The sequence below is a fragment of the Anarhichas minor genome, unplaced genomic scaffold (assembly GCF_050575085.1).
Source record: "Anarhichas minor isolate MPS153535 unplaced genomic scaffold, ASM5057508v1 ptg000025l, whole genome shotgun sequence".
Lineage (NCBI taxonomy): Eukaryota > Metazoa > Chordata > Actinopteri > Perciformes > Anarhichadidae > Anarhichas > Anarhichas minor.
Genome location: NW_027466471.1, coordinates 10,783,688 through 10,810,240, shown reverse-complemented (window position 1 = coordinate 10,810,240; position 26,553 = coordinate 10,783,688). Strand labels below are relative to the sequence as shown.

At 40.9% G+C, this 26,553-nt stretch overlaps 2 protein-coding genes across 2 annotated transcripts; one reads left to right on the top strand and one right to left on the bottom strand.

Annotated features, from left to right (window-relative positions):
- Positions 1–559: 559 nt before the first annotated feature.
- On the bottom strand, positions 560–19,384 carry hip1rb (huntingtin interacting protein 1 related b). The gene is made up of 32 exons (XM_076099184.1): positions 19,188–19,384; positions 11,646–11,709; positions 10,883–11,025; positions 10,430–10,486; positions 10,143–10,223; positions 9,954–10,030; positions 9,677–9,738; positions 8,976–9,116; positions 8,750–8,807; positions 8,343–8,418; positions 7,949–8,116; positions 7,796–7,851; positions 7,615–7,687; positions 6,822–7,005; positions 6,643–6,731; positions 6,426–6,542; positions 6,225–6,326; positions 5,833–6,027; positions 5,210–5,357; positions 5,004–5,090; positions 4,786–4,893; positions 4,418–4,554; positions 3,572–3,682; positions 3,395–3,453; positions 3,091–3,121; positions 2,898–2,960; positions 2,648–2,748; positions 2,383–2,488; positions 2,113–2,236; positions 1,964–2,025; positions 1,524–1,754; positions 560–1,420 (listed from the first exon to the last, which is right to left on the bottom strand). The coding sequence occupies exons 1-32, from the start codon at positions 19,266–19,268 to the stop codon at positions 1,412–1,414; spliced, it is 3,201 nt and encodes a 1,066-aa protein (XP_075955299.1). The 5' UTR covers positions 19,269–19,384; the 3' UTR covers positions 560–1,411.
- Positions 19,385–24,532: 5,148 nt separating this feature from the next.
- On the top strand, positions 24,533–26,219 carry LOC142957604 (hydroxycarboxylic acid receptor 3-like). The gene has a single exon (XM_076099532.1). It carries the CDS (start codon positions 24,816–24,818, stop codon positions 25,788–25,790), a length of 975 nt encoding a protein of 324 aa, XP_075955647.1. The 5' UTR covers positions 24,533–24,815; the 3' UTR covers positions 25,791–26,219.
- The last annotated feature ends 334 nt before the right edge of the window (positions 26,220–26,553 follow it).

Genomic DNA, 26,553 nt, shown 5'->3' with positions numbered 1-26,553 from the left:
TTGTATTAATATAAAAAAGTGAGTTTCTTGTTAGGAATATGAGAAGAAAGTTTGTATGGAATGTTCACTTAATTCATTTTTAGCAACCAACCGTGCCAATACCTAGTATTTGAAGAGTCTTTGCTTCTTCTTGAATGTGCTTTTTGTGATATCGTTGTTGAACAAGTAAGACCTACAAAAAAGCTTAAGAGACAAAGTAACACAATGGGACACTAAATTAAACATTTATTGTTCATTTGTTTGACATTTACACTTCTTACAAGGTGAAACCACTATTATCTTTACTAAAATATATTAATAGATCTGAGTGTATAAAGACATTTCGTACAGAGGAAAGGAAAGAAAATAAATGCATTTTTAAGACCCTGTATGAACGGCTACAAGAGGCCAAGAGAGCTTGACCGTGAACCTTCATATTGTACAATAACTAACCCTAAATCTTCATTCAGCCGAAAAGAAGAATTTAACATTTAAAGACACCTACATCCGATATTTGTGTGCAAGGAGAGCGAGAGATATATATATATATATATATATATATATATATATATATGCGCTTCAGCATGATATCCAGGTTCTCCTATAATAAAAGGGACATTCAAGAGATGAGTGTAGATATAAATTATACTTAGTGCAAGTGGCACAGTCCTATACAGACTGTATGTCTTTACAGGTATGATTCAATGCATTAATATAGTACATTCCAAGGCCTCTGAGACAATCTTGTACCTTTGAGAAAGAAAGCTGTTTTGCACATAAAAGGAAAACTGTCTATCATGAAGGCAAAGCCAGAGGTATGTCAAACTTTTGCAGCAACATGGTCACACATGATGTGATTTGCAGGTTTCCATTACCTCCCACCACAACATAAATAGCATAGAGTGTACATAAAGAAAAATGTGATGTGCTCTGTGAGGAACATTCAAAATAGTGTGCAAAAAGGTTGTCCAAAGCATGATGAAAACTAACATACAAACTACAAGATATGCTGTTGATTTGTAGTTATTATCAAGGTTTCTATTCTAAAAGCAGCAGTAGTACTTAATCATCTAAAACGGTTGTGATGCAAAAACAAAAATACTTTTACACAGTCTGAAATTAAAATATTAACCTTTTTATTCTTGATGCCAAATACTAAATTAAAAAGGGTTCTGCCTGGACAACATCCGCCCTTTTTAAAAAGGGGGTAAAGGTAACAGGCATCAAGGGTAAAAAATCAGGCTTCTGGTCCATTTTGGCAAAAAACAAAAAACAAAAAAAGAAAGTTAGAAAAAAAAGGGAAAACGGTGAAATGCAGAATGAGGCAGAGGATTGTCAGCATGCAACTTAAAGGAACCATATGTTCACAACATGGTGAATCTGGTCAATCCAACCATCCATTAGTGGAGAGTTTTCCTCATCTTCTCCAGCATTACTTAAACTGTAACATACAGAAGAAAAGAGGCAAAGAAATATTGGATTTATCAACAAGTCCATCATATGTTATCACATGCAACACGCTGCCTTTTCTTCACATCCCTTACCGTGGTTTTGGGTGGTGCGTTGGGTTTCTGGGCCAAAGCGGGTTTCTTGAAGAGAGCAGGCTTGCTGAGTTTTGGTGACATGGTGACAGGATGGTCCAGCAAGGTGGTTTCACCGTTCCCCTCAGAAACTTGCTCTGAAGGAACTCCGACCACCTCATAATGCTTCTTCCTCAGCTCGCCCAAACGCAGACGCTCATTCTCCAACTGACTTTCTAATTCCAGCACCTTCACCTGAGGGGCGGGAAATAACCAGGGAGTTATCCATGTTTAAAAAAAGTTTCTGCTATATTTAGTTCAAATTAGGTTCATTTAATGACTTCCATGTAAAATCAGTTGCATGTCAAGCTCATTTATGTGAAATGGGAAAATAACCCAGGTCATTATAGTATTATATCCTGTGCTTACATTTAACCCCTCGTAGTTCCGTGACCATGTCTTACCTGTGACTCCATTTCTTCTTTTCTCAACTTGATGACGGACATCCCAGAGAAGTCCATGGTTTCTGCATGTGAAAAGTGTTTAAGAATTATTAGACAGATGCTCATCAGAGTCCACAATGATCTAGTGCACAGATCAAATTGTACTTCACCTTTCTCCTCCAGGTGCTCCTTTCCCGTCCTCGTTGAGGCCACCACATTAGCTGCCATTTCATTCACATGGCGAGAAGCCTGCTGGAGAACTGTAAGCCTCTTACTGTTGCGTTCTGCCTTAACCTGAGTGCAGAGGAGAGCGCTTGAGTGAGACCAGATGACACAATTTAGACACTAATCCAACAAACTTATTCGCATAATACAATGTAGTTTATTTCTACAATAATACAGTATTGTTGTATTTCTCTTATAAATCATCAGACTATTACCTTTGAGGCAGCAACCAGCTGTGCTGTGCTGGCAGCAATTTCGTGGGAGCAGACAATCAACTCTTCGTATTTGCCTGTGTGCAGCACCACCTTATCAGCAGACTCCCTGTGAGGGATCAGGTAAATAAGTTTACTGTGTCTGAGGTGCAACGCAACATTTCTAGCAATGTGCCTTGAAAAACTAGCTCTGGCAGCTGCAATAATCTTTTTCTTATGATGGCACATGCACTTTGCAAACGAAGACGCAATGTCCTGTAAGACTTACACCATCTCTGTGGCTCCCCATCCCACAGCCTTGGCAGCAGAGATTAGCCCCTCAGTCCAGCGAGAGTTTCTGGCGTAGAACTCCTTAATACTTGCTGCACCCTGAACAAGCCAAACAATAATACTGTTAGTCCCCGTTTGTTGTTTTTCTGAATGGAACAGAGCAGCTCCCGGTTTGAAACAAAAGCTGTTGATTTCAAACAAAACCGAGCTGCAAGTTATGGATTCAAAATGAGAACAGTGTGACTCACCCTCCCACTCTCGACAATCTCCTTCTGCAAGTCTGTAGATGATATGATCAGCAAGCGGATGGCCTACGAAGAGGGGACGATAACAAGAGAACCAAGAAATTAGGAGGATAATTAAAAACAGGATATATGCAGGGTAGAATATGGCAGTACAGAACATACGGTATATTAGTTGAAATACATCAAACTACAGTACCTTCATCAGGTCTGTGCAGCTGTTGAGGATTCTGTAATACAGAGTGAAATAGTGAGTGTACATAGTGATTCATAGTCTTTTCTTCAGTTAACAACATTCATTGAAGAATGACAAAAGGGTAACAAGGGCAACAAACAAAGGATGCATTTGGGTATTGTGCTCAGCAAACTATTATTAGCCTGATGAGAGATTTTAAAATCTGTAAAAGACTATAACTGTACCCACCAGTTTGATATTAATTCAACTTAAACAGACGATCAATCTTGTTACAAGTTGCTGTTTGAAGTCCCAAAAATAAACAAACCTTTCATTGACTTCCAGTTTTACTCCCGATGTGTCCTTTCGTGCCTGATCCATCATTTCCTAAATACAAAACCATTCATGACATTTATTAGTTACAATAGATACACTGCACAATATAACAGGTCAATTCCTTACAGATAATATTAGCACATCTTAAAGTAAGTTTTATATTACTTACATCAATCCTGCGGACAGCCTCCTCAATAGCTGCCGATGTTGCAGCCATTTCCTTATCGACCATATCTCCTAGCTCATCCTGACGAACGTCCATGCCTTTTGGTCGCAGCTCCTAGATATAACAAGAGAAAAATGATTGGTAATGATAAAGAAAAATACAAGCGAGCACTATTAGAAAGGACTTAAAACTGGGGAAAATGTTCACAAGTCTTGATGCAGAAATAAGATTTGACATCCAAACAAATCATAAAATATGTGTATGTAATTTAACAAATGTAAAAAAGACAACATATTGTACATCCACATCCAAACACTGCATTAGAACACACTGATGCATTTACAGTGTTCATAATGCAGGAAGTAGTTGGAGATGCTTCCTATGAATTTCGTATTTTTGTAGAGAGAATATAAAATAGTTAATGTATCAGTAATCCAAACACCCGCTGACATCGAGTCAAAGCCAGAATCCAGTGTTTTATTTTGGCCTCCATGAAAGCAAAGAATAAAGTGGTTAAATTGAGAGTGCATCTCCACTTTAAATCAATGTGAGACCAACTTTTCAGCTGCAGGACCTCACTGTCCCAGAAACGAGTGGTGGTAGGAATGCTTAATAAATGCTAAATAAGCAACATGATGTCTCTTTGTTTGCAGGGACATTAATCATCTGCAAGCGGCAAACTGTGTCAGAGAAGTGTACTCATTTATAGAACATAATTCATTACAGAACTGTTATTCATATCTCATATTGTGAACCTGGGTCTCCTTATCGTAACGACAGCAAAGGCAATTACTGGTAGTAATATTTAATAAAATATGAATACAGATATTCTGTGTTAGCGTCTCTCACCTGACCCAAGTGAAGGATCTTTTGAACAATCACTCGAATGGAGGCCGGGTCTGCCCTTTGGAGGGTGGTCTTGGACTTCAGGTCCTTGAAGAACAGCAGACTCTGAGTGGCACAGCCTCTGCAGTTCTCCGTCAGTCCTGTTAGGTGTAAAAGGGCAGTGATCAGCTATCTGACATAATGATGTGTTCTTTTTACACCGACACTTAAACTCACTCTTCAAATTAAGCTTAAAGCACTAAAGCTGAGGATTGAAATTAAAATATCAATATTTATGACGGAGATTTAGCTTTACATTGGAATGAATGGTGTGGGTAAAAATACTAATACAACTACTGTAATGCCAATGATGTAATTCAGATATTCCTTACGGTCTGCATGGTCTGGGGGTGCCGTGTGTGCAGTGGCGCTGCCATTAATGATCGTATCCCCAGCCAAGTGGGAGAACTGGGTCAGGGCCCTCAGCAGCCCTCCAGCATCTGGTTACAAGAGCAAACAGTAAGAGAGCAGTATGCCACATCAGCAAACCAGCCACAAACTGTCATGAGGTCAGCAGGATCACGTTGAATCAGAAGCAGAGAAAACTCACCCCCCATGTTGCTCAGATAATCTGCATGGCCCTTTTTCACTTTGTCAACGGAGCCCAGCGCGGCCTCCGCCCGACTTACAAGGTAATCTGTGTTTGAAGGACAAACAGAGAATTGAAAAAAAAAAAATACATAAGATTTGTTAAAGTCACTTTGCTGTTAATCTTTTCAGTTTATGTCTGTTGAAATAATAGAACAGGGGTCTGACCTGGAGAGCTGGTGCAGCGTATATGAAGGGGATCATCCAGTTTTGCAACAGCATCTTGGATGATGTTCTCAGCCTCTGTGATGGTACCCTGCAGCAGAGAAAACTGCTCGTCCAGAAGCTTCTGGTTAAGCTGCTCCTCCAGACTCGTCTACATGTACACACACACAATTACACAATCAAAAGATCATGCATACGTGTATGTTTAATACATGTTGTTGAGAAGAGAAATATACTGACATACATAAACTAGATTGTTGTATCAGAACATCTCATGACAGCCAATCTTGATATCTGTATTACAGTTTCATCAACAACAAGATTCACCGTTACTGTAGTGTACTAAAATGACCAAATGAAGCCGGTGTCCTTATTGCCCTTATTTAGGTGCAGTGAGTAGGCTAAAGTAGAGTGCAGGGAGTCCAGATAGAGCATTTGCACATTTCCCCCTGTAAATGCATCCAAGTACACCCACATTCTGCTTTATGTTTTGAAATTCTAATCATTCAAAAAAATGTATTCTTCCAAATTTGTTGTTCATTTGTTGTATTTCTTAGAATATATCTTAAAAGCCCTTGCTTTCTGTTGAATACATTTACATTGACGGCACGACCGTCCTGACTGACCTTTTCCTGCAGTTTGCCCTGCAGCTCTCCCAGCTCCCTGCTGCTCCTCTCTCGCTCCGTCTGAAGTGACGACTGCTGCACCTGCGCAGTCTGCCGCAGAGACGACAGCTCCGCCTCCTTCTCACTCACAGATCGCATCAGACGCTCCTTCTCCGCCTGCACAGCCGTCAGTGAGCTGTTCATTTGCTCCGATGTCTGGCAAAGGGAGAGAGCGATGAGGGAAGCCAGAAGAGGCAGATGGCCTTGAGTGTCGGAAGGAAAGCCCATCCGAAAACTGTGTGACATGCCTCAAGGCTCTAAACACAGAACAACTCTAAATACTAAATGGTGGTGAATTAGCCAAACATCATCGAGGTGGTGGCTGTTTTTTAACGTTACAGGTGAACACTCACCATCTCGCTGCTCTGCAGTGTCCCCTTGACGCGCATCACTTCTGCCATCTTCTCCTCCAGCTCTCTCTTCAGCTTCTCCATTTCAAACTTCTGCTCTTCCAGCTGCAGTGACAATGAAACAGCATTATTTAAACCCATCGACATTAGCACTGCACTGCTACCTTGAAAACTTCCATGTTCTTGTAAAGAAAAAACACCAACCTTCATGTCAGCTTCATGTTTAATTCGATCAACCTCAAACGACAGCTGCTGTTTAGTCCTCTCCACCTCTTCCTGAGTCTGCTGGGTTGCTGATAGCATCTTCACAGTGTCTGCACTCTGTCAGCACATTAACACATTTAGTGTTACACCACACAGCCAGGTGCAGACATCTAATTAAAAACAAACATCCGCGGCCTGGTCTGCAGTCTTCCTGTACCTTCCGAAGTAGTTCGGCATGGCTGGACACCAGCTCTGTGTGCTTCTCCCTCAGCTTATTGTACCGCTGCTCAGTGGACTGCGCTCTGTCTGCACAGCAAAGACAGATGACAGCATTATCACATGCACTTGACCACATTTTGCCCGTGTATATGAGAGATAGTATTCACTCTGTTTTACTTTCTGCTTCAATGAAGACGGCCTGTGTGCTCTCATGTTCTGCGTTTCGGCGACGCGTAGCCTCCAGCTCCATGCGCAGTTGTTCATTTTCCACAAGAGCATGTTGCTTCTGTGCACGCTGTTCTTCCAGTTCTGCCTCCAAACTGTTGATTTGGGATTTCAGCTGTGTGATGTAACGCTGAGCCTTCAGGAGGGGAAAAGAGAGATCTGCATTTTAGGAAAAAACTACTGGTATCAGCACAATCTCAAATCTTGTTCAATATTCAACATGACATTTTCATCTCACAAGATGCATTTATAACACCACCAGCTCGTCTGCACAGGTGTAATCGATCAAATATATCATGGTCCCATTCTATTTAGTGTGTCACAGCCAGTCCAGTGAGCCAGCTTGCACAAAACCACGGCCCTGGCTCACCTAAAAGGAATAGGGCCATAATTAATGTTCTCGATCACACCAATGTTTACCCTGCAATGACATGTGAAAATGGCTGCTGTAAAATGGGTATAGAAAAAAACGTGATACACAGTGGAGAGAAAAGGGATGACATGCCAAAAAAAAGGCAAAACAGCTTGCAAGCTGGAATCCGTGACATCAGACATCTCAACTGGACACCCCTGTCTCGTTCAGAGGCTACTTGCCACATTCCACATGTCAGGAGCAGCATTTGCATCCACCCAACACATGACCCAGATTCCTTTGCACGTAGATAATAATGCCTTCTACAACCACACCTCTTCTATGCACATAAAGGAAGCCTGAAACAGGTGATTCAATACAAACAGTCCTTACCTCTGCCTTGACTTTCTCCAGCTCTGCTCTCAACAACTCAATGTCCTGCTTCTGTCTCTCAATCTGGAGATCCCTGCCAGACAGAAAACACACAATCATAATGTGCCGGCACAGACTGCATACTAAACCCAAATAGTCCGATTGACGATCAGAGGCTACAGTTAAAAACACCCTGTCTCACCGGTCATCGAAGCCTCCATTTGGAGGTCCAAACGTCTGATCAAATATATCCAATTGCTGAGAAAAAGTGAAATAGTGACAAATAAGAAGTGAAAAAAAACAAACACAGCGTCATCTTACTATTGTATGAGTGCAAGTGACGTATGTGCCATACCTGTGGCTGTGCCTGCAGGCTGGATGTTGAGACGTCGCTGACCTCGATGAGCGGCTCGGGATCATCGTCGTCGTCGTCTTGTTGCTCTGGTTCGTATTCATCAGGGATGACCACCACTGGCTTTACGTGCTTAGCCAGTGAGGCTGCGTGCAGGAAGTTAGGTGGGGACTGACAAGGAGACAGACAAAAGGTATGTTACCGTTGTATTTATGGTCGTCTATGAGAAAACCTTCATGGCAAGCTTCAACAGATCACAGCCGTCTACGTAAATAATAAGCAAATTTCCCGAGTTTGTAGCTAGCAGTAGCAGTAGTGAGGTCATTGACATCCAAGATGGAGGCTGTGACTCAGCACTGAAGTCGTCCCATCTCTCCCTATCCCTCTGAACTCTTACATCAGGCAGCTTGGGGATCTGGATCAGCCTCTTGAAGTACATCATGTCTCTGGTTTTATTGAAGAAGGTCTTAAGGCTGTGGAACAAAGGACAACAAGTTAAGAGAATACATTTTTTTGACTTATTAGATGGCTTTCATGTGTTGTACAAAGGGTTATAAACAGTTTGCGGGTATGGCAAACTGTGCCATCCTCTCTGAACTCAGCAGCAACAATATATATATGCGTCTGTGAACGTGACACCATCTGACACACCACAAAGGGCGGGAGATGGGAAGCAGTGCATGTGCACGTGCACATTTGCATAGGCACTGCTGGGTGAGGCAGGATTATGTTGCACACTTCCCTTGGTAAAAGAATGACTGCAGACACTCATTCACTCGTAGCCTGATGCCGTGGATGTCCTACCTGTGGAACTGGTCATGGAAACGATCACGGTGTCCTTGTAAGGTGTCAGCGGGGAGACCTGAAATCCACATCGTACAACGTTCTTATGCTTTAAAACACGTACATGGTTTCAAGGCAATAGCTCGAATCACAGCCATAATTGACTTGCTTTATTTTGTTGATAGAGAACATTTAACACATTTTTCCATGGATTTATAGGCTAAGAGGGAGTAATAATCGTTCTTACAGGCGTGCAGCTTGAATAGCAGCTTGACGGTGAAGTGGTAGAGGTGACTACAGTCCTGGATAACTTGAATGAGTGGAGAAAGCCGACACTGGCCTGATGTGAGAGTGGAGATGGCGATGGATGTGTTGAGCTGTCGGATCACTAGGAAAGAGATAACAGACAAGTACTGTACTTTTACCCATTCTGATTAAAATAAAGTGCAGACTCTTCCATTGAATCAGCTACTGTTGCAGAGTTAGTTTTAAAAATTGTATTCTCTTGTTAATTTTAGTGTCTTGCTGTCCTTCAGAGTACAAGTACACTTCTTTCACTGTACAAGTACACTTCTCTCACTGTACAGCTGCAAAATGTGTTTATGGTGTTCAAGACATGATCCTGGGCCCCCACCCTGCAGGCATGGGAGGAGCATACCATTGCAGTTGCACTGAAGGAAATCAACTTAATGTTCTCTAATTGAAGGCATTTCCTTGAACATCAGTTAAAACTGGACCAAGTGATTGAAATCACTTCCTAAAAAAAAAAATGGACTACAGTCTATGTGAAAACAGGCAGGACAAGAGTTGCTCACAATAAGCTACTCTTCAAAGGGCCCTTGAACATAAATAGATAATGTCAGCAGGCTGCAGCCCTCTACTGTAGCTCAAGTTTCTCTTCCTTGGAAGAATAGGATGGGGGAAAGGTGAGAGGTTGTTTTTTTTCACCTGTCTCGGCCAGCCTCAGCTCTGCATCCAAGTAATCAAATACCTCCACTGTGAGCTGGAACCTGCAGGAGAGAAGTTGATACCTCCGTTAGACAGAAAAGAGGCCCCACTGAGAAACAATGATGTGACCCTGTGGAAGTAAACGAGCAGCAGGGCTTGTCCTTTTTTGCTAGTTTGGCTGGCAGCAGCTGTGCTTATGACTGCCGATTATAACTGCAGGTTTAAGGCCAATCAGATAATTAAATAAAGTCACTTCCTGCAGTATTTGGAAACTCACACATTATTAACGTCTGTTCCTGCAGTGCGCTCCAGGACTTCATCGGTGGCTTCCAGGTTCGCTGGGATTTCTGAATGCTGCAGAGGTGCATTGTTGGAGGTTTAGTGTCTATTCCCATTCACTGTGTGAATTCATATCATTTTGCCGAGTCATCCATTAGGTGTATCATACGACGGAGGATGCTCTTACCTTCACATGAAACTCCATTTTTGTGCAGAGCAGCTTGGTATACAGAACCACCAGCTGTCCATATTTGTCATGGAGGTTGCTCTGGAAACACAGGCGTGCAAGAATAAAGCACAAATAATATTCATGAATATATTCTATCCATCTTGTTGAGTTGAAGCCTTTTGTCTACCTGGAGGGAGATTATTTCAGGCTTTACAGGAAATCCAGTTAACCACAAATGTATATTTCTCGCATTCTTTTGAAATAATTTAAGGAAAATATGTAATAAAGAAGATGCAAGGACTCACCCATAGTCTCCCAATTTCAACCAGAGAGCTGTGATGCCTCATGCAGTCTTGTAAAACCTGTGAAGGCGAAAGCTTGAATGAACAGCTCTTATCATTACGTTAAATTTAATGTTAGGCGTTTGCCTTTAGGACAAAGCCTTAATGTACACTTTAAAAGTGAACCATTTCAGATGTTATTACCAGACATAATAGAATAAGGAAGAAAGTCAATATTTTAAAAAATATATATATACAAGTTAAAGATAACATTAAGTAAATTATGTAGTTGTTTTTTTCTACATTTCACATTACACTAACAAATGCTTTATGTTTAATTATTTTTCCAGGCTTTATGTTGAACTCATGATGCTGCAACAGTCTTTGATCATTCAACAATTCTGCTCTTTCATTCAACATCTCCCTGGTGTCCCAGATAGTAAGAGGCAGTAGGAGAGGGGTAACTTGTTGCCGTACATTGCGGTGTCCATCCCGCAGGACTTTGTGCAGTACATGGCAGAACTTCCAGCTGAGGATGGAGCTGCTGGCCAGAGGGAAGCCCAGAGCGTAGGACCAGAAGGTGTAGGCTCCCTTCTCCCTGTGAGTCCCCAGGATGATTCCTGTTGTCATGTTAAGGAAGCACGTACAACATGTGCCATTCCCACATAATCTCACAACGAAAAGAAAATATTCCTGATAGCTAGGTTTCCATGACATACACCTTTTTAGGAAAAATCTTAGGTGACCATTTGTGTTTCTCTAGCTATGTCCCATTACTTTATCCTCCTTGGATACATACATATTCTTCATGGTAACCCCTTTGTGTGCCATCACAGATTTGAGCAGCCCCATCCCGCTGACCAACACATACAATAGCTTTTTTCTGCCTGTAGTGTCTTATTGGTTTACACATCTGAATTGTGCCTTCTGTTAGATCACATCGTAATATTCCGTTCAAACAGGAAATACATCAAATTACTGAATAAACATTCTCCCAAAATGCTGTTTCATGATGACTAAATAATACATGTTAACTGTGCCGACACATTTCCCTCAATGAAGGTTAATAATGACAACTCTGTCCAAAAAGAGACGCTAATCGGATATGACTGTCATACAAATAAATGACCTGACAAGTTGTGATGTGAAGGCAGTGCCACACACTACTGATATGAACAGAACAGTAAAACTCTCTTGATGTTAATTTGAAATGAGATTTCATTTTTCTTTTTAAGGATACGTCGTGCATGTTTCTCCTTCACAGGCATCTCAGAGGAGTTGATGGCCTTGCCGATGCTGCTCAGCTGAAAGGAGAGAGGAGTTAATCTTGGATCTTGTACGACTTGCTTCTCCACCCACACAACCATCAAATGTAGGGCTTACAATAGACGTAACGACAAATACATACGTCATGAGAAGTTAAATAAAGACTTGGAGGCAAACAAACGATAACAAGCTGCGCTGCAGTGACAGGAATGAATCAGAGAAACAATGACTCTGCACTGTGTACACACAGAAGGACTTTTGACTCTCACTTTATGGTTAGCCTGATTTTAACTGACCAAAAACTCAGCTAGTAATTCAGGATGAACTAGCAGCTAGATTGATGGTAAGCTTAGACTTACTTAAAGTAAAAAGATGGCCACAGAAAAGAAGTCATGCAGATTCCTTTTGCTTCATTACTGGTGCTATGTCACGAACATCTTGATTAAGATATGAATCAAACCTTGTTTTTCCATATCTAGTGCAGCTAACCTACCTGTAATGTCAACAAAATGAGTGTGTGTGATGTTACACTTTATGCATCTATGGGAGGTCAGGTCAGAGAAAACAAACCATGCATCTAAAAGATATCACATTATATCCACCTGATAATGAGCGCCTGAGTGTCACTAGAACCACTGAGCACAAAAGCTGCTCTGCAACCTGTCCAGCAGGTAAAACAAGTACCGCAGAAAAGGAGCAGGAAGGGAGAGACAAAAAAAAAACAACACACACACACACACACACACACACACACACACACACGCAGAGAGTCTGGATCTCCGCACTGTTGGATATGTGTCCCCATAGACATTTACTTATTTCAATGAACCTCAGATACAAAAGAAATATGATAACTTCCTGGTGTGGTCAGGTTATGCCAGGGTGCTCTTCATGGTCATCCCCCTTTTGTGCCAATGGAATTATATCTTAGAGAGTAACTTTGTTTTTAACGATCTTTGTTTAATTTGCACATCGTTTTAGAAACAATCTAATCTGCAAATTAATTTGATAGCCATAAATTCCTCTTGAGCGAAAGTGTACATGTTATTCTTTCATGGACTACTTTCAATGTCAAATGATTTATAAGGTTTTTCAATTATAGGACACCAAGAAAAAACTGAAAAAAAAATACATTTGCACAGTTTCTGTATCGTCTTTCTTCCTTGATACACACTCATTTCTTGCTTTGCTGCACAAGTATGAAAACAAAGGCTGTCCTGCTCAGAGCCGAAGAATGCATTTCTTCACAGTATCTTGATGCTGAAATAACCGTGAAACCGATAATGGCTTACAGCAGCTGTGCTTCGGGCTGTGATTTGCAAAGAGAAAGCATGAACAAGATGTAGTCAAAAGATGGAGAAAGTCCCACACAGTGGGCTGTACGATGTGCAGCGAGATTCAGAGTTAGAACTGCATTTCCATGAAGACCTTTGAAAAGTATTTTTAAAATAGTTATTTTATGGTTAGGGGAAATGTATCACTGAGGGATGTTAATATTCATCTCTCGCCTTCCTTCCTGGCTTTTAAATTAAATGTGGATTATCTAGTCAAATTTATTTCAATTTGATCCCAACTGCACAGCAGATGTAGAACATGTAGAACCACTATCTCTTATAAAATCAAACACTCCTGACTATGATGCTGCCTTTTGGGATCCAACAAGAGAGATTTGAAACATTGACATACTTACACATAACAATTACATAATTATCTGTGCTGCTAAACGCCATCAACAACTGCCCTGGTCTACAGTGACAACACCCAAAGCTAAATCAGGCTTAAAAACTGTGTGGCGGTCCCCGCCTTAAGTCACAATTCATTGCTGTGTTTTGTTTAAAGAGAACATCTACACTGAGGTGTTGCAATCAACCAGAACTGCTAGTCTTTATTAAAACCTGCAGGAAAACAACTGGGAAAATACACATTATCTTTTAAATAACTCCCCAACCCGCTTAGCTATGATCATTTTAGTATTTATGGACCAAAACAATTTGCACCAAAATAGGAAAAACAAAGTCAGAAATGTAATACAAATTCACATCTACATATATGTGCACTGTGTCCTTTTAACACATCCATTGAAACGCATATAATCTCCATGACGCTGGCAAGCCAGCTTCACCATCACAGTATTACATAAGAGACTAATCCAAAATACAGTTCAAGCATTAAAGCAGAAGCATCTTCAATCTCGGCCTCTCTTCCCGCATAAAACCACTACTGAAACATGAGTGTGTAACCAGAGCATGTAGTAGAAGTTGCACATACCAGTGCATGACAGCATACGACTGGTTCTTTGCTCTTACCCTCAAACACAGGCTTAGAAATCCATGTCACATCTTTGTTTGAAACACAGTAACATATCGGTGGCAACGCCCCTAATCCCACCAACCCTATAAAAGCCTCTTTAAAACATTACAAAACCATGGGAGTCGACGACCCCCCCAATACACACAAACACAGAACCACCAAAACATACATGGTCACATAACAAAGCACAGAGGGGCTACTGTGAGGTTCAGAGTGAGAGAGGGGTGGACTGCTTCTGACGCAAATGAACTGCCGCCTCGTCGTTTACACAGGGCAAGTGCAGTGGGCTAGCATGGAGGCCCGTGTGACAATGAGGGGTTTGTTGGGGGAGGAAGGCCGACAGCTGGGGCAGAAGATTGGGTTGGATGGGGGCCGCGCTCTGGCACACAGGGCCTGGCACTGAGGTCTCAACAGATGGCCGCCGAGCAGGGAGGCTGCAGGGAGACTCCGATAGTACATTCAGAATTGCTGTCAATCAGAGAGCAGCGAGAGAGCGAGGGAAGGGACGGTAGGGCTGGGCGACGGGGCCAAAATCTTCTACCCCGATATAGGTCATTTCATATCTCGACTAAGATACATATCACCATATAGCATGTTTTCTGATAATTCATGGAGGGGGACCAAATACTACATACAGTTAACTGTCATAATAAGCACAAGACCACCAGGTAGTGGGCTGTATTGGGGGAAAAAAAATATACAGAATTCAGTGTCACTCGTTGGAGCACTGCAGTGTACATTCCCTCACCTTCCCTTGCTCAAGGCTACTGGGGAAGTAATAGGCACTGGTTCAAAACTACAAACTACAGTAGCACCCCTTCAATTACTAGAAGGGCTGCAATTAATGATTACAGATAATCGATAAATCTGCATGTTATTTTCTTGATTAACCCTTTGGTCTATGGAACATCATAATTTCTTGGAGATCAAGGCGACTTCATCAAATGTTTTATCCGATCGATAAATCAACTCCATATGTAATTACTAGTCACCTTTGTTTAATTGCCTACAAATGCAACTACTTCTTATTTTACTGTATTTTATCATTATAATAACTGAGAAAATCTCTGCAACTACACATGATACAAGTCTCACTATCAAGCCTTTGGGCAACCTACACCAAGGTCACACACTTACACAAACACAGACACCATTTCCTGAATGCCATGGTCAAATGTAAATCAGATGAAATCCAAACTTTTTACGAACGGAGCAATTTGGTCCAAGCGCACCCGACATGCTGTCGACTGGCCAACGAGTTAGTGCTGCATGTGGTTCAAGCGTCAGTAAATCCTCCGACCAGCAGAGAGGAGAAGTGAGAGGGAGGGAAAGCCTGGACTAATCCCTGAGGCCTGCCATGAGGTCTATTGCCAGCTAGCATTACTGTAGCCTCTACGGTCACTGCACAGTCTCCACGCTGCACGAATACCTCCAACCTTGAGGAGTCTCTGCCTTACCTTGTCATCTTTGCCTTTCAGCAGTGTGTCCATGTGCTTGGACATCCTGGTGTGGCCGAGTGTATGAAGTTAATGAAGTCAAAGCATCAGCGCTACTTCTCACTGGACATAATGCCCCGAAGCGAGAGCACTTATTGGAGGTCCTTATCAGCTTAATTCAACAGACTGCTGCTGGGGCTCTGGCGGACAAGGTCACAAACAGTCTTCAGCACAGCTCACACCTAATAACGAGATGAAGCACTAACAGGAATGCTAACAATTCACCTGCCCGGTTTATCAAATCAGTGTAAGCCGTGAATCACAGACTCAATAAAGCAAAATGAAGTACATCCTTGACACAATTGTCAGTTTGCTTTTAAACAGCTTTGTCAATTTAATATTATTTCTCAGATCAAATGGTTTTAAAAAGGTTACTTTCGCATTTCATTCCTGTCTTATTGTGTTGCTCCGCTCCTACAACTTCTTTGTCCCTTTTCTAATTAAACTAGCACAGCCTCTCCCACATCAACACAGGCAGTAATCATAACAAAGAAACCCACACTGGACATCCAGTTTTGTTCTCCTTCTAACTGCTAATCCGTCCCTAAACAGATATATAAAAAGGAACTCTTCCAGCCCCAAAACCCCACGTAGTGTTCAACTGATGTGCTGCAATTTGTAATTCCTCAGGTTTACCGTCTACCCTTGTTGCTATAATTTAACAACAAATTGTGTTCATACATCATATCCATTACTAAACTCAATGGATTAAAAGGACACACTTGGCGATTTAGCAAATAGCTACTCCAGACAAACATGGCAACAGCTATAATACGAACACTCATGCAAAATAAGATACATATTTTGTCATAAAAGATTGTTCAAATACGATCAAATCCGCATCAAAGAGAATTCACTTTCATTTGATGAAATATGTTAACAAAAGCAGCATGGATGGAGGAACTTAAGAAAGTTTCAATAATCAAGATAACTATGGAATGACTGCACAGATAGAGCCGTGTCCCATTATTAAGTTCTGTCTTAATTAATATAAGTTAATTATTTACACTCCATCCACTAAAATAGTCAACAAAAGACAAACGGTTCTTTAGCAACCAGACAGTTTTTTGGCCAGTTGTCGGGGCTGGTTAATTAGATAATGATTCACATGATGTTCATGATCAGGAGTTTGCTGTATAACATGATGGGAGCCAGGGCACAAAACATCGATATATATTATATCATAGAGACAGTATTAGAATTACATTGTTTAGGACTTTTATGTTAGTCTTTTTTAGACAAAATGAAAACAATTTTGGGCAAAGTCTGCACTTAACACATCAGCCTTTTTCTTTTGTTTTATTAAAAAGGGTGAAACAATCCTGACCAACATGCTTTTAATTCTCTCTCTACTCCCACTCAGTAGCTGCGTTTTTGCCCTCTGGTACTCCCATCCCCCTTCCCTCTCTCATGGGCGCTCACTCAGGCAACAAGAGTGAGGGAAAGCAAACACTACACACAAACACACAGGACGCTGTGTGAGACATTTCACCTTGGTACCGAGGTCAACATGAAGAGGAGAGAACGCAGGAGAGGAGTGACAGTGAGGTTTCAGTAAGAGCACTTGATGAATCAGCAATACTGAGAAACTCTATGACGAGGGGAAATATAAATATGATAGAGGATTATAGGGGCTCCCACCTACACGCAGCAGCCTTTTGAACATATCAAGGTTTCACAACTTGCCATTTCAAAACTGCTTAGTCAGTACATTTTGGAAGTAGTTCACCAGTTGAGTCTCCACCTCCACCAAACTACCTGTAGTAAAATGCTAATTGGGAGGTGGTAAAGAGCCGTACAATAATCAGGGGTCAGATTCTGCCTCATATACTGCCTACTTAATTAGCATATTGCCCAGTGGATTCATTCAGCTGAGCAGTGGCACCCGACAGTCATTCATACAAACCAGTTCAAAGCTAAATGTTACTAGTTCCACTCAGTTCTGAATAAGCTGAGGATTTTAAACACTTGTTCATTACACAACATACCTTGTTGAACATTTTTTGCACAGCATGAAACTTGGGCCTGCTTGATGCCATTTGCTGTTCTGATCAACAAATATGCTGCAACATTTAACAAGTGAACTCGGGCAACAAAAATGCAGCTGGGCGGTGACTGGGTAAAAGAAATATACATATAAACACACACACACACAGATAGAAAGATAGATAGATAGATAGATAGATATATATATATATTTGATTATGATTTAAAGGTTACATATGATTTATTCTGGCTATTTTGTGAGGAAGAAGGTGTGCAGATGAAAGACAAGCAGGGGGCCAAGCACCTCGGCTCCACCTCGCTACACAAGCAAATAAAACACTGACAGAGGAATACAAACCTAGCGGAGGAAAAGCACAGCCCATTTTAGATAGCATAATACTGAACGTGCTGGAAGTCTGAACTCCTAGGCAGCTGTTTAACAGTTTGTGTAGTTACTCAACCTTGTCTGAATCTCACATTTCCATGTGAAACTGGGGGGGGGGGGGGGGGGACTCCATGACTTTGGCTGATTAAAGTGCTTAGTCAACAATACTATCTATAAAGTATCTCGATGGTAAAGAGCTTAAATGAGTTTACTTGGCAGAGGACTGCAGTGAGGTAACTGCCAGAAACCACAAAGCACCTGTCCTTGCATGAAAAATGTGACAAACCTCATTCCGCCAGTGCACACACAGAAAGGAAACGGAATCAGACGTACTGAAGTACTCCACAACGGTAATATAACTCAAAGTTAAAGTGCTATTTAAGTGCTATATCCAACAACAAGGCTGTTAAAGACAGAGAAACAAATGTCTGCATGGGAGGAAGGGTGGTCAAACAGGAAGGACCAGATCAGCATGATGCCACTTTACAGACTTCAGGGAGGACTGAATGCTGTGACAACACAGAGCACTATATGGCTTTCAGTCCTAAGTTTACTTTTTGTCAAGTAGACGGATGCCTTCAAGACATTTAAAGGAAAAGTTCACCACAAATGACAAAATACACATTTTCCCTCTTACCTATATAGTGCTATTTATTAATCTAGATTGTACAAAACATGAAATTGTACAAAGCAAGGTCTGTGGATTATTCAAGAACCCAGGTCAGGATTTCTGGACAGAGACATTGGTGTTGAGTTTCTCAAACTCATACATTTCAAATGTATTTTTTTGGCGCTTTAAGCACCACGAGCCGAGTGCCACATCATTATTGGAGAAAAGGCAGACGTCTCTACTGCCGATATCTCCAACACTCAGCAACTCACTCAAAAACAATCTACATTAATAAATGGCACTACAGGTAAGAGGAACAAATAAGTATTTCGCCTTTTGGGGTAAACTGCCCCTTTAATTCACATTTCAAACATTCAATTCTCAAGTAAGGTGTTAATTGGAAATGTGGCCTATGCGGTAGCCTTCACTGTGAGCACTGTGAGCACCACACACACACACACACACACACACACACACACACACACACACACACACACACACACACACACACACACACACACACACACACACACACACACACACACACACACACACACACACACACACACACACACACACACACACACACACACACACACACACACACACACACACACACACACACACACACACACACAAACAAACTGTCGCTAAGTGAAACCACAGCGGGATTTCATAAAGCGCAAGTGAGCATTAACGAGTCCCGCTGTCTCAGCCTGTATTTCATACCTGCTGCTTGTCAAAATGATCCCTCTCCGCTCCGAGATTGGTCTCAGTTCGTCTGGATTTCCCATGCCTAATGCTGTTCATCCTCTGGTTTTTACAATGACGGTTTTAGCGAGGAAACAAAATAAATTAAGACACAAAAAAAAACGTCCAGGCTCGCGGAAATATCAGCGGTGCGTTCTTCTATCTAGACCCCATAGTCTCTGTGGGACATCTCCAGGCTGCGGCTTCATTGCTGGTGCTGCATCGCGGCTGAAGGAGGAAGAGCAATGAGTGCGTTACGTAGATAGATCCTCCCCCTTGGTAAAGGAAATCATCATCATCATCATGTCTTCTGCCGCCGACATCATCGCAGATAAGCGTTTTGAATCAGCATTTTCCTTGTTATATTGTGCTTTGTATTTCGGTATAATTTTTTTTGACGAGGCACGCGCAGCTGTCCGTCTCTCTCAGCTGCATGCAGTGACGTCACCTCAATGAAATCGAAACACATGAGGATTATAATTGTTTTTTATAATCCCGAGATTGCATCTGCTTTTACAATAACAGTCAAGTAGTTGTGAAATAATAAACCAGGAAATGATGCTCAGATTAGACTGCTGCGACACGTGGAAACATGCGCCAGGCCATAAGCATCGTACTATTCACCATATCTACTACAAATAATGTTATGGCATTAAAGCAAAGTCAATAATAGTTTTGATGAATGTTTTGGGACTGTATTTAGCACAGCAGCTCATATGGTTGCAGGTATTTGTGCCCCCAAGATGGATAGGAAAAGAATCCAAACAATGGTGATAAGTCCTCTAAAATAAAATGAACACTGTTCAAAATGTCTTTAGTCTTTCAGGATAATTCAGTGACAGAAACAAGAGAAAGAAAGCTGATGGAAGTAGATTTTGAACATGGATGAGTCTTATAAATCTATGATTTCCCCCCCCCCCCCTTTAGTGACTACATACCCAAATGTCCTGTACTCATTTATAATAAATTCATTCAGGGAAGTTTACCTCACATTGAGGTGCAGCTGTTTTATTGGGCTCACAACTTTAAAACATCAACAATAGATCGGACACTCTAATTCATCTGCTTCTGGTTATTTAAATGTCCTCTGTTGATTGTCTTTAATAAAGGACAATATATGTTCCTCTCACACTCCCTTGTATCCTTCTTTAATGGATTTGGAACCAACAAGGTGCCTCTTGCTTTGTCCATCTTTACTCGACTTGCCTGACATGACCTGAGGTATGTGGAATAACTTGTTTTGTTTGTCTGTTTCCTTCATCTTTTATCATTTCACAGCTTCAGCCCAAACCTTCAGAAAGAAATCCATTCAAAGAATAAAAGATACAAAGCAAATGGTCATACATTCAAAAATTGGACAACATGCATCTCATGTGCTGCTGTTTGACACTGGAATAAGAAAACTAACACTTCAGTTGTTTCTTTTGTACATTATAGGCTCTGACATTTCAGATCTCTTCAATGTTGTAGGACTGGAATTTGCCGTTTGTTTTGCGCCGGGTGGAGTTGTGACCATGATGTTTTGTTCCCAAGTATGCAGGTGATGGGACAGAGAAGGGAACAAAAGGAAGTGTTTGCCCTGCAGGCTAAACTGGCTCTTTCACATTTTTGTGAACTGGCAAGGCCCAACTCACATCCATTGATAAATTACTGAGTGGGAGCCCTGGCATGTGACAGGAGAGCGACTGATAAGTCATGTGAGAATAGTTCAGCACTTGCGTGGGTTTATTACATTACAGTCATTTAGCAGACGCTTTTATCCAAAGCGACTTACAATAAGTGTATTCAACATCGGTTTTCGAGAGAACAACTAGTCACCAGAAGTAATAAGTGCATGTCCCTACCTCAAACAAGCATCTAAGAGCATAAACCAGAGCCAACGTACAGTGCAGAAACAAAGGAATGCAATAAGTGCCACAAGCTAATATAAAAACAATAAGTGCAATAAGCTAGTATGAATACAGTAGATGCTAGGTAAGTGCTAAGCGGAAGGGTAGGCCTTCTTTTATGGATAGCAATCCAAAAGCACAGAAAAAAAGTTTTCTCCCACAGTTGAGGAAACATGCTTCTCCTCTCCTAAACATATGGCAAAGGCAGCATTTTCAAATGTTATCCACTAGACAGCAGTAGAGGTTTACAAACTGAGCTCTAATAACCCATTTCAGCCTTCTGTTGGCTCTGATTATTAATTAATGTTTATGAAAGAACCAATTCATTCTCCACATAATTCATTCAACATGACTAATTGACACTGTCGATTAACTAAAAAAATCTACATAAAGCATTACATTTACCACAGAAAAGAATGCACTGCTATGTTGTTTTCAGAGCCTCCTTTATTATTATTTCTAAAGCATTCTCCAAATACAGTATTAGATTCAAATATCATGTTAAAACTACTCTTCTTTTTTCTGATTATGTATTTATTAACAATGTTAAAAGATGAGTTCTCATGATTTACATGAACATGCACAACAGTTAAATTGATACATTCAGTTGATACTTTAAATACAAATCACACCAGTCTTACACCATGCTGCTCATTTACTTCACCCAGCAAATTAAATAATTTAGTAAAATAATTTAGTAAAATTAACAAATAAAAATAAAACAGTAAATCACATAAAAGCCAGTCTGTAAAAATGGGTTTTAAGAAGTGATTTAAAAGAGATTACTGATTCTACGAGCTTTATCAGGCAGGTTGTTCCAAAGCTGAGGGGCCCTGATGGCAAAAGCACGGTCACCTTTAGTTTTCAGCCTCGACTTTGGTGCTTTAAAAGTGAACAGTAAATTCTTAAAATCAATTCTAAAATGAACAGGGAGCCAGTGGAGAGAAGCCAGGATTGGGGTGATGTGATGTCGTCTGTTAAAACCAGTGAGAAGCCGAGCTGCTGCGTTCTGAACTAGTTGGAGGTGAGAGAGTGACTTTTGGTTGATGCCAGAGAGCAGGGAGTTACAGTAATCGAGTCTTGAATGCATGAATGACTTTTTCCAGGTCAGGGTGAGAGAGAATTAGCTTGATTTTGGAGATTCTTGTAGTTTGAAGAAAACAGGACTGGAAAACTTTTGTGACTTGTGGTTTGAAGCTTAAATCTCAATCAAAAACTTCTCCTAAGTTGGACTTTATGTTAACAGACAGGGGGCCAAGGGCACTTTCAATGGGAGTGATAACGTTTGGGGGACTAAATATTATGATTTCTGATTTTGAGCTGTTGAGTTGAAGAAAGTTTTGTGCCTTCCAACAGTTGATATCATTAAGACAGTCTAAAATAGCAGCTAGGCTTCTGGGGTCATCAGGTCTCAAGGGAAGGTATATCTGTATGTCGTCTGCGTTAGCAATGAAAAGAGACATTATGACGTTGAATGATTTCACCAAGTGGGAGCATGTATATGGAAAATAAAATTGGACCTAAAATTGAACCTTGCGGTACACACAGGTAATGTGAGATGTAGAGGATGCGTAGTTACCTATGGTGACCGAGTGAAAGGTAAGAATGAAAGGTAAGAATAAAACCAACTAAGTGCAGCGTCCTTGATGCCAACCCAGGATTTAAGACGGTTGATTAAAAGGTCATGGTCTACTCTGTGTCAAAGGCTGCACTTAGGTTTAAAAGAATTCAAATGGAGCTCTCCCCTCTGCCGGCTGCTTAAAGGAGATCATTGGATACCTTGAAGAGGGCGGTTTCTGTGCTGTAAAGCTCTAAAACCTGACTGAAACTTCTCAAAGACGTTATTAAGACACATAAAAGCCCAAAGCTGGGTTGAAACCACTTTTTCTAAAACTTTTGATAAAAACAGAAGTTTAAAAATGGGTCTAAAATTGCTAAGAACAGAGGGATCAAGATCATGTTTCTTTATAAGAGGTTGGACCACAGCATGTTTAAGAGTCGAGTAGTGAGCTATTAATAATCAATAAAATACTGGGACCAACTGTATCAATAACCTCTTCAAGACATTTAGTTTGTATAAAATCAGGTTGATTTCATACGGGATATGATTTCAGCTAAAAAGGAAAGGGAAGCGGGTTTAAAATTGCTAAAATAACTCGGAATATCCCCACTGACATGTAAAACACGGTCTGGGGGGGGTAATTTGTCCTTGACTCTATTTTTTAAAAAGTTTAAAAACTGCCCACACATCTTTTGTGCGGCCTCAGTAAAATGACATGGGAGGGGATGACCACTGAGTCCATTATCTTAAATAGAATTCTCGGATTTGCTAAAATTAAGTTGGCTTCTTTAACTTCTGTAGAATATGTTCTCATTGCATATTGAAAGCCGATCCACCCACAGGAAGTCACACAAACCCACTTGTCTTCCTCTTTGGAAGGCTGTGAAAAGCATTATTCAGTAAAATATTCATTAAACTCAAACAAACACAAAAGCATTACCATTTCGGTTTACTTCACATGGCTGCTGCACATATGTTGCTGTCTGAAAGACTCATTTGTGCTGAATGTGAATTTATTGTACTTTCATTTGCCTGTTAATTCAATTCAAATATTTGAATTGGCTGTTCACCTATCTGTACAAATGATGTCAGACTTTCCAGATTCCTTCACTTAAAAACAAAAAAATCTGGTTTCATTATAGACTTGAATCTTGTTGATAACCAACAGCATCAAAGCAATAAACAGAGACTGAGACATTGAATTGATATGTTCAGACCCTTTATTCAGTGCTTTGTAGGCTGGACAGAGCCCATCAGTGAACTGGTACCCTCAGGTCTGAGTTTGGACATTGACAGTGACATTAATGGACTTGTCCCACAAACACTTGTGTTTTGATGGGCTTTGACCTTCATCCCAGTCTGAAGTCATGTTCACTTTAGGTCAAGTTTTTGTCCAGCACCTGTTGGCTTGATTCATTGTCCTCTCACTCCTGAGCAGTCTCTCTGTCTTTTTCTTTTTGCTGCATCATAATGCTGCCACTGACTTCACTGTAGGTTGCGATGAGGAGTGGTGCCTGGTTTTTCACAGTTGTAGCTCTTGGCAAGCAACAATGAGCTGAGGTAAAAGTGGTGAGTAACACCAGTCCCGTATGACTTGTCATAGTTGCTGCAATTTCTCACATTTCGCATGCAATGTAAAGCTGTTGGGTTGGTTATCTTACCAACATCCTTCTTTGAATACTGACTTTTGTAAAAAGTAAAATGCATGTTTTTGCTTTGTTGTTAACTTCCAGGGAAGGATCCTGCACATGGAGGATTACAGACTTTATTCAAGTGGATTGATTTTAATTGAAGATTGATGCAATGAAATAAATAACTCATTAGTGATTTTTATGCAAGACTTAAAAGGTAAATACTGTATGTTTCCACATGCAAGGGTATTGTGAAGTGATACTATTCCTTACTTTCTGTTTCCTCAGCAGTAATTAGTCAACCCCTTTGTAGCTTTCTGGAGAAATATATCATCTTTGGGGATATATAGAGAACTTTTGTGTGTTAACAGTTTATGAAAAGCAGAACCTTCGGCGTCAGGCTTCCTGTCAATGCAAAAACCACAAACACTTTTTTTTCCATTCAGAAGTTTCCCTTTAAAGACTACAGACAGTTGTCAAGGGGTTATTTCTCTGATCTGCAGCCAGTGAGCAACACCTATTCAACATGCGGTGCTATTTCAATGGAACCCTGCTTTCCACAGTGCTGCCGCCAGTGCTGGGGACAGAGTTTGTGTTTGGAGTCCTGGGAAATGGTTTGGCTCTCTGGGTCTTCTGCTTCCACATGAGGCCATGGAAGAGCAGCACGGTGTTACTCTTCAACCTGGCAATGGCAGATTTTTTCCTCAACATGGCTTTGCCTTTCCGTGCCATGTACTACATCTCGAACATCAAGTGGAATTTTGGACACGCGATGTGCAACATCTGCCTCTTCATGTTGGCACTGAACCGCAGTGGAAGTACCCTCTTCTTGATGGCTATCGCTGTGGACAGGTACATGCGTGTGGTGCATCCCCATCATCCCATCAACTCTTTGAGTATCGCCAAAGCCATGTGGGGAGCACTTGCAATGTGGTTGCTCACCATCTCATTGACAGTTCATGTCTTCCATCTGAAACACGTCAACACAACCCGCTGTGAGAGCTTCATGGTTGATACTGAAATGCACCATAATCTGAACTGGCACAAGTTTGAGTTTCTCCTTGTGTTCTATGTGCCTCTGCTTGTGGTTCTCTACTGCACATTCACCATTATTGGCCACCTGAGAAGGAGGCAGTTGTCCCAGCAGGCAAAGATTAGGAAGGCTCTTTGGTTCATCATCGTGGTTGCGGTACTCTTCACCGTTTGCTACCTCCCAAGCAACATCGCACAGCTGCTGATTTGGATCCAGACCAAACAATTAGCCAGCAAACTCCCCGATTCTGAAGTCTGCTCTGCTCTGGAAGACCTGACCATTGTGTTTTACATCACCATTAGCCTGACCTATCTCAACAGCGTGTTGGATCCTGTCGTTTACTACTTCTCCAGCCCCATCTTCAAGAACATCTGCAGGAGAGTATTTCATCTATCCCAGACAGACACTGGTGAAAGTACAGAGAAGAAAACTCGAGAAACAGGCTCCCAGTCGCTCAGCCAGCTCTGATCACACAATCAAGGAAACCATTAAGACGGATGCAGCTCCGTAGTTAAATGTTTTTAGTGAAAGTGACATATCTCTTTCAAATTTGTCATGTACGTGCTAGAGCCAACAAGATGTTATTTTTGTACTCTCATATACAGTAGTACATATTGAATGCGAAAAATGTATTGCCTTTGGAAAACATATGCCATAGCAACATTGTAAAGTTGTTATTTTTTCTTTGCTATATATTGACTGCACATTTCTGAATATTTCTTTTGTAAAACGTATGCTACTGTAAAGCTTTGAAATAATTGATGTACTTAATATTTTGTCCAACTTCTAGACAATTGTCTAAACTCACAATGAATTCAGTTTTGTTGTTGTGTTAATAAAGTTCATTAAATTAGCCAGACGTTGTTGTACTAATATCAGCTTATGAATAAAATATCATCTTTTAAGCCTATGAGAAAACTGCATCATAATTATGGAAACACACATATCACCTGCGATGATAAAAATATCTCATGTCTCACAGCGTTCTCATACCAGGCAATATATGATCATTATGATACAAAGTCATATTAATGATATATATATAGAGGTCCTTTTAAATAAAATCCTGCTTGACATAATGCATTACAGTGTCAAAGCATTCTTAACACAAGCAAATATGCCATAGTCTGGCCTAGTAAACATGAGATGTTGAGAATTTATTTTCTGAAATTTAGATTTTTGTTTGTTGTCGGTGGCCTTAGTTTGTTTATTCCCTATAGATAGAGGACAT

What these genes read in the sequence shown, in the direction of transcription:
- LOC142957604 (XM_076099532.1), top strand. Translation starts at nt 24,816, where the DNA reads ATGCGGTGCTATTTCAATGGAACCCTGCTTTCCACAGTGCTGCCGCCA.
- hip1rb (XM_076099184.1), bottom strand. Translation starts at nt 19,268, where the DNA reads ATGAACAGCATTAGGCATGGGAAATCCAGACGAACTGAGACCAATCTC. An exon ending in GCTATTCAAGCTGCACGCCT is followed by an intron (nt 8,808 to 8,975) that starts GTAAGAACGATT and finishes TGTGGATTTCAG; the next exon opens with GTCTCCCCGCTGACACCTTA. An exon ending in GCTGCACAGACCTGATGAAG is followed by an intron (nt 2,961 to 3,090) that starts GTACTGTAGTTT and finishes CCCTCTTCGTAG; the next exon opens with GCCATCCGCTTGCTGATCAT.